The 14,037-nt window shown below is 40.5% G+C and overlaps 1 protein-coding gene across 1 annotated transcript in view; it reads right to left on the bottom strand.

Annotated features, from left to right (window-relative positions):
- TAF4B (TAF4b RNA polymerase II, TATA box binding protein (TBP)-associated factor, 105kDa) overlaps nucleotides 1-12,803 on the bottom strand; it is an 88,169-nt gene extending 75,366 nt beyond the window's left edge. The window contains exons 1-5 of the mRNA XM_009886662.1: nucleotides 12,717-12,803; nucleotides 12,088-12,201; nucleotides 9,173-9,264; nucleotides 9,088-9,119; nucleotides 353-543 (exon numbers count right to left, since the gene is read on the bottom strand). Of these exons, the coding sequence (XP_009884964.1) occupies nucleotides 353-543; nucleotides 9,088-9,119; nucleotides 9,173-9,264; nucleotides 12,088-12,201; nucleotides 12,717-12,803 (516 nt within the window). The remainder of the gene's footprint in view (nucleotides 1-352; nucleotides 544-9,087; nucleotides 9,120-9,172; nucleotides 9,265-12,087; nucleotides 12,202-12,716) is intronic.
- Nucleotides 12,804-14,037: the final 1,234 nt, after the last annotated feature.

Here is a 14,037-nt window from a genome sequence, read left to right as displayed (position 1 = left end):
CTCTGAGGAGAAGTTGGGCGGCAGCCTCAGGGTGTCCCCGCTCCGGCAGAAGGCGAAGGCGGGTACGCTGCCCCGTTAGAGGGGGTCTCGCCTCGGGGAGAGTCTGAGGGGACCCACTGGGGAGGCGACACCGCAGTCGCCTCGCTGATGGACCCGGCTCCAGTCCCCGCCGGGCAGCACCGGCCGCTGTCAGAGCCCCGGTTTCAGTCAGCCGAGGAGGTGAAGCGCGGGTAATCGCTGCCGGGCTGGAAGCCCCTAACGGTACCTGGAGGGCTGCAGGTGTCCTCGGGGCTCCCGTTAAAAAAACAACGGAGCTCCAGCAAGTGCAAGAAGTTCCCCCACGTCTCCATACCGGAGCTGAACTTGCGGGCAGGCCAAAAAGGCGAGAGAGCAGCCGCCTACCTGTAAGGACGAAGGGGACGAAGTTGTCTCGTTTGACCTTGGCTCCCAGGGCTGGATCTGAAGAAAGGCTGAGGAGGGACGAGGTGCAGCTCACTGCCCTCACAAAGCAAGCGTAGTCGTTGCAGGAGACTTGCAACGCAGCTTTTTAAAAAGACAAATTTTCACAGTATAACTGAAAAGCTTTTGCCGGTTTGATAAAGGTATCGCCATGACCTTCCGTAATTCTGTTTTGAGGTTTTTACTTATCATAGCTGAGTTTGGGTTAAGTTTCAAGAGGTTTTTGAAGCACGTTTCTGCACATGCTGCTCTTTACCCATAGAACTCCAGGGGCGTTGCTCATCTGCCCAAGTTGAGCGCGGTGTGATTACAAAACCCAAGGGCTGGTGAACAGTTCATTATAGTGGCATGAAAAGCAAAAAATCCATCAAAATGTCAGGAGAGAAAAAAATAATTTTCATTTTAATTACTCTCGTATTAAGCATCCTTGGCTCTTTAGGTAGAAATCTACACGAGAAATTCTAATACTCAAAGATAACACTGAAAAATTGTGTAAGACGAACAGAATGCAAAAAATTATACAACTCTTCCACATCCTGATAGATAGTTTCATGCACTGCTGCTTACAAGTTTGTCAGACTGCGTGAGCAAAGGAAATGCTCCTCTTTTTGACCAGTTCCATTCACAACCTTGCTCAATTTCACAGTATTGCTGCTTTAAAATGCTGTCAGCAGCATCTGGAACAGCTCTAGAACAGAAATTGCTTGAGGTGAGAACTGAAAGCGTATGGCCACAGCTTAATTTCCAGCATGGTCACAGTGCAGGTAACTGTACCCTCCCAAACTCCACTAGGACAGGTAACAACAGGCATGTTGTCCCCCTGTACTCAGCACTGGTGAGACCCCATGTTGAGTACTGTGTTCAGTTTTGGGTTCCTCACTACAAGAAGGACATTGAGGTGTTGGAACGTGTCAAGAGAAGGGCTACAAAGCTGGTGAGGGGTCTGGAGAACAAGTCTTATGAGGAACAACTGAGGGAACTGGGGTTGTTTAGCCTGGAGAAGAGGAGGCTGAGGGGAGACCTTATCACCCTCTACAACTACCTGAAAGGAGGTTGTAGAGAGGGGGGGGCTGACCTCTTCTCCTTGGTGACAAGTGACAGGATGAGAGGAAATGGGTTCACGTTATGTCAGACAAGGTTTAGATTGGATATTAGGAAAAAGTTTTTCACTGAAAGGGTTATTAAACATTGGAATAGGCTGCCCAGGGAGGTGGTAGATTCGCCATCCCTGGAGGGGTTTAAAAAAAGGGGAGATGTGGTACTTGGGGACATGGTTTAAAAGTAGTTTTGTCAGAGTAGGTTAATGGTTGGACTTGATCTTAAAGGTCCCTTCCAACCTCAGCGATTCTATGATACTATGATTCTATGAAGTTGCATGAACTAGCTGGTAAGTGCCTTAATATTTTATGTGCATGTCAAGTTCATTCTCCCATGCTTTCACTGTTACTACACCTATGGCTTTAACGGATTGCAGAAAGTGCAGCTGTCGCTCCTGCATTTGCAACATACCAAGTAAGAAACACAGTGCCACAGAAGCCTATATTCAAGAACACAGAAAAACACCCCTATTTAGGATCCGAACACAGCATTTGCTCTCTCATGCGGCATCCCCTTTCCCTTATCACTGCAGCTCTTGCCTTGCCTCAGCTCTCAGCGTGCCCGCTGTTCCAGAACAAACAGTCCAAAATCCCAAAGAGGCAGCAGCAGCAATGGTTACAGTCTTCACGTAGGAGAGCAGGCAAGGAAGATGGTGGAAAATGAGGCGATGGGAGAACACAGGAGGGAAGCAGACTACCACTTAGAGCTCTGCCAAGTCTGAGCAATTTACATCACTTCTTACTCTGTGTTACACACACAGAGCAACAGCCAGGGCACAGCGAGTTACCTCCCACATGCCGAGGGATGCACAGAGACCAGGAGAGAGGGAAACTTCAGTTCCAGCAAAGACCAACAGTGAGGGATGGCAGAAGGAGGAGGATGCAAGGGAAGGCACACTGTCCACTGTTCTTAGGCTTCGGGAAGAACAGAGTTGGCTTATTACTTAAGAACAAGTTTTTCTCTTTATGGGGCCATTCAGCTTCTGAAGAATCTCTGAGACTCCCATGCAAACGCTCAGGAGTGAAAGAGTATCTGGAAGAGGCAAAAAGAAACAGCTGAAGAAGACAGAAGTGTAGGCAGTAAAGCTGCGAGGCACAGCAGAGCGTGAAGAAAGGAAGCAGAAAATACAGGATAATGAAAGAAACACATACGGAGCCTGCAAAAGGAGCAAAGGAAGCAATATGAAAGACCACCAGAAAAGGTATGGCACCATGATAATAAAGAGAAAAAAAAAACACTGAAAAAAGCCCAGAAGATTGAGAATTATGCATGTGTTAAAAAAAAAAATAAATAAAATACAGACTACGTTAAAGTGCCATAAGTGTCCTTTCCAAACAAAGCAGATGCACCCATCATTCTATGAAACTGCACAGGAAAGAAAAGGAAGGGTCCTTTTTTTCCACACTGGAAAAAATGTGTTGTAATAGAAGATTGAATATTACCAGTATGCAGTCTTCATTACCCAGAGTAAAAGAAATGCAAAAAGTCTGTCAGAATAACAAGGAACAAAGAATCTGGAATTTTAAAGCTATTTTCATAACTGGGCAGATTACAGTACATGTAAAGAAAGTTATTTTTGTCACTACCTGAAGTTTTGGGATTTTTAATCATTCTTTTCTTTGGCAACTACAACCACCAAAAAAACCCATGCATTGAAAAACTTTGAATTAAGTCATCATTCTTTTCTACACCCTTTTTTCCCCAAGACCTTGTCCAGGACATACTGATAAATATCGTAACTGCTTTTCAAAGTCAGCTGAAGATATATCTGGCTGTTCATTCCATGAATTTCCAGCCTTGGAGAATTGACCTGCTTTACTACTTCAAATAACTCAGGAACAGACTCATCTGATATTCATGTAGAAGTATCTTCTTTACCTTCCAGGCATAGGAAAGCATTACTGTAAACAGCAGTTCAGATTTCCTTCCCAGGAGCTGTTAGGTTATATACTGCCCATAGTTTGGTCTGCATAACCCCTTTCCAACAGCTCAGACTTATACTGTGCACATTGAATTGGTCTCTGATGTACTAAGCTTTCTCCGGAGTTTCAAATAGGGTACTTAAAACACAAAGCAACAACCCACCCTTCAAAATTCTTCTCCAGAGAGCAGGCCTTAACTCTTCCAAAGACAGACCTTTATGAAGTCCTCAGATCTTACCTCAGTTTTAAATCCAACACTTTGGTTTTAGTTTCCTACAACCCTGTAAAATCCATCTAATATGCTTCGAGGCTTTTAATCTGTCAGTGATCCTTTTTACAAAAGTTTTATTTTCTCTCCGATTGATACACCATCAATTAAATACAACCAACAAATCAGCTGGAATGAGAAACTTGTAATATTTGCCTTAAGCTTTTCTTAAATGACAGAGACTTGGCAGCACTACAGAATTCACTTAAGCATGTAACTGCAACATGAAGGGAAGAAATATGTGTGAAGATTTAATCTCATTAGTTAAAATAGTTAATTTCAACAGGAAAAATGAAAAGCTTACCATGAAACGTGTTAAATAGTAACAAAGAACACTAGCTCTTCAGGAAAAGATGATGAAAAAAAGGAGATACGGTAGATAAGAGCAGTAAAAAAGAAGATAATAGAAGATTTCAACACCCCCAAAAAAAAAGTGAGAATGAGCTAGTTGGAAATGCAGTAATAGAAGATATGATTAAAAATATTAAGTAATGGGCATACAGTTGCAAATGTTAATTTATTTAGTGATGAAAACTATCAAGTCAAATCGCGACTGGCTATTTAATACCCTCAGAAACCACACCTCTACATTAAGTTTGCAATGAGTAGATTTTTTTTTTTCCTAAATTTATGGTCAGTCTCCCCCATTTTTTCTGTTTTGACTGATGATATTTTACAGCAGTGCCTCTTTTGGGCATTCAGGTGAAAGATGCCAAACCAAATGTTACACTTACATAAATAAGTCAAACTCTTTGTTCAATGAGATACGATACACTGCAGCTTCAAAACCTTATGAAACATTTAAAAGTACAGCAGGAAGGTACAGCAAAAGAATTAGGCATATACTTTTATGTTGTTCTAAGCTATAACGCTTGGTTGACTATTCTGAGCTATTAATAACAAGACTGGACATGGAGCTTATCCATACGGTGAGGCATGTTAAGTCCCAGCAGAGGAATCACAGAATGGTTTAGGTTGGAAAGGACCTTCTAAAAGATCAACCAACCAATAGTTCCAACCCCCCTGCTGTAGGCAAGGACACCTCCCACTAGACCAGGTTACTCAAAGCCCCATCCAACCTGGCCTTAAACACCTTCAGGGGTGGAGCTTCCACAGCTTCCTTGGGCAACCTGTTCCAGTGCCTTACACCCTCACAGTGAAATTTTTTTTTCTAATATCTAATTAAATCTCCCCTCTTCCAGTTTGAAGCCATTCACCCTTGTCCTATCACTACATGCCCTTGTAAAAAGTCCTTCCCCAGCTCTTCTGTAGGCCCCCTTTAGGTACTGGAAGACCGCTATAAGGTCTTCCCGGAGCTTTCTCTTCTCCAGGCTGAACAATTCCAACTCCTACCCAGATGTGCACCTGCAGTTCCTGCTGGTTTGGGGAACCCAAAGTGACATCACGAAGCCGCACAAGTGATCTGATGAGGTGAGAAGGTCAGGGAAGCACACAAACCTCCCAAACTAGGCTTTAAGTGAGGAAGAAAGATCAGAAGACTAAGTGAATGGAGGGAGAAAGAAGGGAGGAATGGGCACAAGCAGTAGAAATCCATAGTTGAATATATACAGTAACAGGAAATAGGTACAGGTAAAATGCCTCTGCAAAAAGATTCACAGTATTAAGGGCTTAGCCATTGGGCACAAATATATTCTCAATTGAACAAAGACAGCAAAAAAAAAAACCCCACAACCCAACTGATCTAAGATTTAACATTTTAAGAATTATATAACTGTATTAAGAAGTCGTACTGGGTACCACTTGCTATCTGGTAAAATTCACTAAAAGAAAGTAGTTTTATCACTGGAGCTGCAGTGGCCTATAACAATACAGCATTATGTAAAGTGACATTGCTAATCTATTTTTCATGAATAATGGACAGCATTGCAACGCTTACTAAATGAAACAGAACAAAAATCAGAACTTTACTGGACTCATAATGCCACTGAGCAGTCATTACCCCTTTTGCAAAAAGTTAGAGTTGAAAAGGAAAAAAAAAGGGGGGGGTGTCTTACAGATTTTACATATCTTGTACCAACACTAACTGGGGGCAATCATCAGGTCCTGGAAAACACGTTAATAATTTTTTGTGGCAAATGTATGTGCAAGAAAAAAAAAAAAGGAATATGTAAAGATATGCCTCTTTGCACAGTGCAGGAGGAACAAGCACATTGGTTTTAGCACAACTGTAGCTCCATCAAGTTTCAGGAAAACTACAGAACTCAGCTTAAGAAGAACCGAGTTCATTTTTCTGCGACTTAGCTATTTTTCTCTTTTTCTTTTCAGATGCTTTTTCCCTTCCCTATTTCTGCAACTTGAATTTCAATATCTTTTGCACTAAAAAAATCCGAGTAAGACAAAGTGATTAATGCCACTGATCTCCAATTGTGATGCTATAATCTCTTTAGTTGCATTCCATAGCAAAAATTGTGCTGCTAAATATTTGTAAAGCATGTCAAAGTGTTGAAAACAGTCAGATTCAGACTGATGAATCAGATGATAGTGAATTAAGAGACTGCTGGCAACCAACAGTGGAGTTACCAGAGAGGCTAAAATGGGGCTGCATCCCTTTCCCACCACTTAAGAACAGCCACGTTAAAGCTGAGCGAAAGCTGTCACAAACTACACCAGTAAAATCTGAAGCCCAGCTGCCACCAAAGTAAAACTGGTGTTGGTGTTCACGTGCCTCCATAAACAAAGACTGGAATTCTGTTGTAGTGTATAGGATATCTTCCTGGTCTTTCATGCTGTGCCCTAGTATTAAACAAGCTCAGGTGTCAGTTGGAGCTATACTCCATGAGGTACTTTCCAAAATTAAAAAAAAAAAAAGACTCTATTTAATTGTGTTCTTTTAAACACATAGCTAGTTATGCCAGCTCTTAGAAATTTTTATTTTTAAGAGAAAACAGAATGCTCAAAAATTAACACTCTGATGAGTGTTACAACTTTGTTGGGAAAATAAGACCGCAACACAGTTATTTTTTCTCTACAAAGAAAAAGAAACACCATCAAACCCAACCCAACCCAACAATCGATTACTGACTAGAAAAAGGACATAGCAAGTCATCTTCATTAGGGCAAATCATGAATCCTCCTTCAAATTACAAGGTTGTGTCCTTGTTTTCCTTCATCCTCAGAAGCATCACATTGTAGGAGACTATTGCTGGAGTGATGCATTTAATTTCCACCTCTCTGTGCTTGTGTATCATCTTGGATTAAGCAGGTGCATGTTTTTTAGCTGAACTGCTGGCTGCCCACTGGGAATTCATAATTTGATTCTCCCTTAACACACACAAAGCATAAAAACATGGAAATACATGATTTCTGACCCTGAAACTGCAATCAAACAGACTTTTCTTGATCAAAAAATAAAAAGTGCCTGCAAAGAACACATGGATTTATCTTTTTATTTCTTCTGGTGAATAATAAAAAGGTCAAGATTTTTTTTCTTCCTCTCCCCCCCTCCCCGATCACATATTTGAAGGAGCAGAGAGAGATTTTAAACTTTGAGCAAATGTTAAAGCTAAAAAATTAGTCTAATTAATGTCAAAAGCATTAATGTAAAACAAATTAATTGTTTAATTTCTTTACATATTTGAGAAAGTGTGTTTACATGTTGCTCCCTCCTCCATTTTCTCTATGCTGTTTTCCTAAACATCCAAGTCGCAGTCACTGACTGTGTTATTGTATTGGGAGAGATGAAATGCACACTGAATTTCAAAGCACACATGCATTGTTAAAATTTGTTATTCGAGCTGAAGGCACAGAGGCAGTCAATAGGAAACCCAAGTACCTGTAATTAGGCCAGGTAGATTTGAGTCCACCCCTCCTCTCCATCCACACCTGAGTGTTATTGGGGAAAAACAAAACAAAAAGAACCCAAACACTAAAACCAAAACAAACAAAAAAAAACTCCACAAACCCCAAAACACCATGAGCTGGAACAACAAACACAATTTTGAAGATGTGTTTATTTTTTTCCACCAACTATCACAGACTGACAGAATGGCTGAGATTGGAAGGGACCTCTGGAGGTCCAACCCCTTCCTGCCCAAGCAGGGCCACCTAGAACCAGATGCCAAGGCCCACGTCCAGATGACTTATGAATATCTCTATGGAGAGAGATTCCACAACTTCTCTGGGTAACATTGGTCACCCTCACAGTAAAAAAAAAAAAAAAAAAAAAAATCCTGATTTTCGGAGGCAACCTCCTCTGTTTCTGTTTGTGCCTGTTGCCTCAGGTCCTGTCACTGGGCACCACAAATGACAGCCTGGCTCTGTTGTCTTTGTACCCTCTCTTCAGGTATTTATTCGTGAGATGCCCCTGAGCTATCTCTTCTCCAGGCTGAGCAGTCCCAGCTCTCTCAGCCTTTCCTCATAGGAGAGATGCTCCAGGCCCTTAGTCATCTTTGGGGCTCTTCGCTGGACTGTGTCCAGTCTCTCTTGTACTGGGCAGCCCAGAACTGGACACAGTGCTCCAGGTGCGGCCTCACCAGTGCTAAGCAGAGAGAAACAATCACCTCTCTTGACCTGCTGGCAATACTTTGTACTATGTTATAAGTATTAAAGTGACTGTTCCAAAAAAATTAAAATGCTGTACTCCGATAATATTTTTAATGTAAATTTTTTTATATACTCTAAAGCCTGTATTTTCCACTTGTGAGAGACACAGAGGCTATTAAGCTATAAAGAGACCACAGCATGTCAGAAATACTGTGATAAGGATCACTACAGGATAAAACATTGCTATCATTTTCATCATTTGCGAAGACAACGATAATGTCTTATACAACCCACACAAGTAGCACGTTGCCATACACCTTCCTACACTGCTTCCTGCACGAAACGTTCCCAACAGTGTCTTACACTATTATAAATTAGCAGCAATCACTATAGCTCCCAGCACTATCAATCTACAGAGACACTGCAAAAGTCACCTAACATTATACCACCAGATGTTAGGGGAGATTTCATACATCAAGTTGAATGCACAGGTGTCACCTGGAATAATTTTTGTGAGAAGATTTTGTATACCAGTTGTATACTTGTTTCCTATAAAGTCATTAACACATACCTGTGGTGGCTGGTTCTCCTTACTGTGGCAAGTTCAATGTTTTTTCCGCCAGATTTCACAGCATAGCATATAATAAAATTATTGAAACAAGTATATTTACCAAGCATTTCACATTTTCCTGAAGGAAAGAAGCCCAAGCTTTTTTTGAAGCATTTATCACATGTTTTGTACTGGATTACTTCTTAGCAAAGCTGCTTGCTAATTCAGTGGTGTCCTTTTGAGCTCCTGCAGCTTCTTCTGGGCAATTCTTTTCCAAAACCTCTTACCCAGTTCTGGCATTGCCACCGATTGCATCGGCCTGTGGAAGACAGAACGGAAATTATAAATCTCATCACAACATACATTACTTACCTGCTGTAATCAATCTTATAGAGGCTTGTGTACATTTCATACTGGGACTCCCTCGCTGTCACTATGCGATACGCAGCGCACAACTCGCCTGTCTGCCAGGTCAATCATTTCCCCTTGCAGCTTCTACTTAGACTCTGCTAATGTTTCAATGCTTGATCTTAGGGTCTACGGGAACATAAATATATGAGAAGAGGGGTTCAAATTTTTCAAGCCACACGTTTCTTTATCTAAACTATTGTAGCAACTCTGTTTTCGCTAAAACCTCTTCTGATGTAGAGCCAGGGGAAGGACACCAATTTCTAAACCGTTTAACACAGTCCTGTGAGAAATAGTTGAAATTAAATTCTGTCCATTGGAGAAGCACTCTGAGCAAGCCAGGGTGTAGAATACTTCTCTAAACAATGTAGATCTGTATTCAGGGTTTTACAAATGCCATGTTGTTTCTGGGTTTTTTGGTTTGTTTTTTTTTTTTTTTTTTTTTTCAGTTAAAAGCCAAGAAGGTATGTTTGGGAGAACTGCCAAAGTTTGGTACCTATTTCTTTACATCATAGAGGAAAAAAAAGCATACACAGGGTTTCTCTCAAATGGAATTCAAAACTTTTTTCAGTTTCACTGGCATCTAAATTGCTGTCAGAGCTTCCTGGTGAATTGAGGGGTGGCCACATGGTATGATGTGCAAGACTCGCTTCTAGTGTTGCAGCTATTGTCTTTTCTTGCAGTAACTAGCGAATAAACATTTGTAGTGATTCAAGGATTATCTTCCCCTCTCTGAAGTTTAATAATAATAAAAAATTATTCTAATGTACTAATAATTAAAAAAAATCACTAACATTTGTTCATTTAAGAGGGAAGTGGAAGGTGGGCAGAAGTTCCATCTGGGTCTACTGAGCTGATTATGACCATCTCCACCCATGCCATGACTTTGTCAAGTAACGGTATCCCCAGTGACCTAACAGCCTCTGCTGACCCTGCAGACAAGGTTCTCTCAGCATCTTCTCAAATTAAAATGAGAATGGCAAGAATGGTGTTTTGCACTGTTTACAGTGAAAAAAGTACATTCAGAAGGTTGTTTTTCTTTTCATGTTTACAATACTGTCATTAATAAACCAGTTGTCAGATTCTGTAAATCCTTAGCTCATTGCTTGATCTGTCCAACGTCTATCTGCATGCCCCAGAATTCTTTCCCAGCTAGCTCAAAAAGGCCTTTGAAGTATTGTGATGGCTCATGAGCACAGCAGTCTGTGTTTTGGTCCGAGTTCATTAGAGATGAAAGAAATCCACAGGACAGGGGAAAAGCAGACGGTGACTAGGACTTCCCTGCTTTCTGGCTCTTGGGAATCAAGCGGCGAACATGAACTGTAATCCAATTAACTACACCCTTGAGGCAAAAACTAGGGAATAAGAAGCAACTACAGGCACGTCCCAGCAGGACAGGGAACCAAGAAGGCAGTGTGATGGGCACATCATGGGTATAGAACAATAGAAGACTACAAAGCAAAAACACTACCGCTTGCATTGGTAGGTAACTGCTACTCTATGCTCATCTTGGGAAAAATAAAAACAAACAAACAAACATGCAATAATTAAGAAAGGAGGAAAGAAGACATTCGGGCTCCGCCTTACCTTTTGTCTATAATCTCCAAGTTAAAATCCCAATACTTAGAGCAAGAGGAAGATTAACATTAACAGCAAGAATGGCTATTACCTGACAAATTATCTGAAAGGCAACTTTGCCCACAAAGTTTCTTAAATGGAGACAATGCAAAGCGTTTGCTGACTTGCCAGTTCTAGAAGCTACATTAAAGCCATCAATAGAATTAAGAGCTGTAAGAAAAATGGCAAAAATATCAGATTGATAAAACTAGCAGTTACAGTATCAACACAGTAATGAGAAATACTTATATAATAAAACTATCCACTTGGAAACAAAGATAGGTCAATACAAAAATTATATTCAATATACAACTTTCTCTTTGGATTTTTTATTTCATTGGTGGCCAAAGACAGAGAGAAATTGAAAAAAATACACAGAACATACAGAAAAGAAGCGTAAGACCTAAAAGAATCCTTATGCCCTTCAGTCCTTTGCCTCAAAGCAAATGTGATATGTGATTTTGCCTTCACCATGGCACAAACTCTTATAGGCCTGGGGGAGTTTTAATCCCCTCTACAGAAAAAATGTTCCAATTTACATATAACCAAAGCACAGAAGCTATTACAACATTCTGGTGTATTGTCTTCCTCCCTTCTCTTCTCCTACTGAGTTTGGAAGATACTTGTCTTCAAAGAGAATTAATCCAAAGCCACCTGAGCAGTAAAGGTGGACACCGCTCCTGTCTGTGCTGCAGAGATCAATCCACTGCCGTAGCTTTCAGCTACCTCACCTATACCCACGCCAGAACAGAAAAGCTGCCACCACGTGGGTCCAGATATTGAAGCTTGATTATCTCCATCGCTACAACGGGTTTTGGCACACATAGGGAGCAGGCAGCCAGGACACAGCTAGTCCATTTTGGAGGCAAGGAGGGTCTGGTACGAACATGGTCTCAGGGATAAAAAGTGGGCTTTGGCAGTTTTGTTCACTAATGAAGATGGTACCCCATCGGTTCATGCGCTTTAAGAGCTTTCAGCAACCACTAGGCACAAAGTCAGCAATGAAATTACTCCAGTAAATTAAAGTGGTAAATATCTGATTGACTGAGTACAAAGTGTGGACAACACCAGCTGCAGTCAGGTGTAACCATTCCTTTAGCCAGAGGACATCCTCCACCCTGCCTCTACCTGTCTCCATTTAATAATAAATTAATAATAATAATAATACTCCTCTTGGTCATTGCCTCGATGACCGACCAACATATTCAATAGTTTCCCTTCAACGGGAATGGAAACCTAAATATAATCATCCAGATTGCTACTGCTTCCAGCAGGACAGCTGCAACGCCGACAGGGAGAGCTTCTAGTGTGAGCAGACCGTACACCGAAGGGTTCACCATATTTGTTCCAGTTCTGCTTGAGTCAATTACAAAAACCTGTGATCAAGAGCAAGGTACTAATCAAAACTGTCTGACACAAAAACTCTAATACTGGCCTAGATGCTCTTCGTGTTCTTTAAAGTACAGCCGATAGGAGAGTTTTCAGGACCCATACAGGAAAGTTTCTATAAAAAGTGACAAGTGAACAAAAGAATCACAAAGAAAAACAAGACACACTTCAGATGGATTTTTTTTCCTGTATGAACAGGCTACCATTTCTTGTAGCAATTATTAAGCCTTTCTAAAGGCTTTACATGTATTTTTCCTATAGCTTATTATAACTTTATTTTCAAAACTAAGTATGTTTCAGTGACTTAGTTGGCTTGAACCTTCCTTCTGATCCTGTTGATGTTTAGTTCAGAATTCAATATCCAACATCAGAGACATGCACTGACTATGCAAAAACTTTTAACACATAAAATTGATTCTTCATACAGACCATATATACAGTACTCTACATGTAAGTACTCAGATACTTACAGACAAAATATATATATCAAGTTGACACTTACCTTCCAAGACGGGTAGGTACCAGATGGATCTGTCTGGTGCAGTTCAGGACTCCCACTGCTATCGAAGCCCACAGTCAAAGCAGACATACCAAAAGGTCTAGAGCCAGTGTTTTGTGCGCAGCACTGTGGGAAAGCTGGCCAGTTTTGGCATCCCAGAAAATCAACAAATTTACTGGGCCAATACACAAGGAAAGCACGACTGAAAAGGCTGGATACAGGTATTCACCATAAAACTCTCCACTTCCAATACATCAACAGCTTATTTCTGATCCTCAGAAATCAGTTTGTGGTCAGTGTTCCAGTTGCACAACTCTATTTAAGTCACACGCAACTAACTAAGGCAAAACAGGTTTCACTGTAAAGAAACTACTCCCTGTTAAAACCACACAGACTACAGAAATTAAGGTTTAATCAGATTATCCTTTAACATGATCTCAGGCACAGTTGTGAACAGATTTGAAGGAACATCTCAGATGGCTGCAATCAATCAGCCTGCTCACAGGTGGTCAGCTAGTCTTTAGTATTTGAAAATAAGAATCTGCATCTGTGAGTTTTACATTCAATTTGGCCTTTCACATTGCTGTCTTCTGTAAGGGATTTTGTTATTTTCTTTTTAAGTTTATATTTTTAGCTCAACTCTTTTATACAGTAATATTGTTTGGTCTCTCTGCATCATTATTTCCAAATTATACAACAAAAGTTTTTCACAGATCTATACATATGAGGAACAGTTATGTTTGCTCACGCTCCTTAAAATAAAAGAGCTCGTAATAGTGATTATTTTAATGTGAAAAAAAAAAAAACCCAACCCAGTTATTTTTCTCAAGTGATATTCACTTTTTTAAAGAAGTCGTGCAAAGGAAACTTAACCTGACTTCATTTTTTTACAGATAATAATAGAAACAATTGGTTTGTTTTCAATACTCAGGGTCATCTGACACTTTAAGCGGAAACATAAAAGTACCAAACTGCTTACCTGTTGAAGTTGCAAAGCAGTGTGTGGTATATTCTACTGTGACTGGACCCTCAAGAGTCAGTTTATGGTGCTGTTAATCACTATTACGGCACCAGCAATCAGGTCTGCATAATCATAATGATGAAGTCACTATAAAGACTTTTCATTAACTAGCAACAAATTATTATTCAAGAAGGAGCAAACCATTGCAACTTTTTTTTTTAAGTCAGAAACTGCTGAAAGAGCAATGTAGGTGAAGACGGAAACAAATTCAAACCAGCACACAGAAGTAACTTTATTCTAACTGAGAAACAGCAATTTTAAGTAAATTTCAGGCCATAACAGTTTTTAAGTTTACAGAAAATA

The sequence above is a fragment of the Charadrius vociferus genome, unplaced genomic scaffold (genome assembly GCF_000708025.1).
Source record: "Charadrius vociferus isolate BGI_N301 unplaced genomic scaffold, ASM70802v2 scaffold45, whole genome shotgun sequence".
Classification (NCBI taxonomy): domain Eukaryota; kingdom Metazoa; phylum Chordata; class Aves; order Charadriiformes; family Charadriidae; genus Charadrius; species Charadrius vociferus.
The sequence above is the reverse complement of the archived record's forward strand: the minus strand, read 5'-3'. Positions and strand labels throughout refer to the sequence as shown.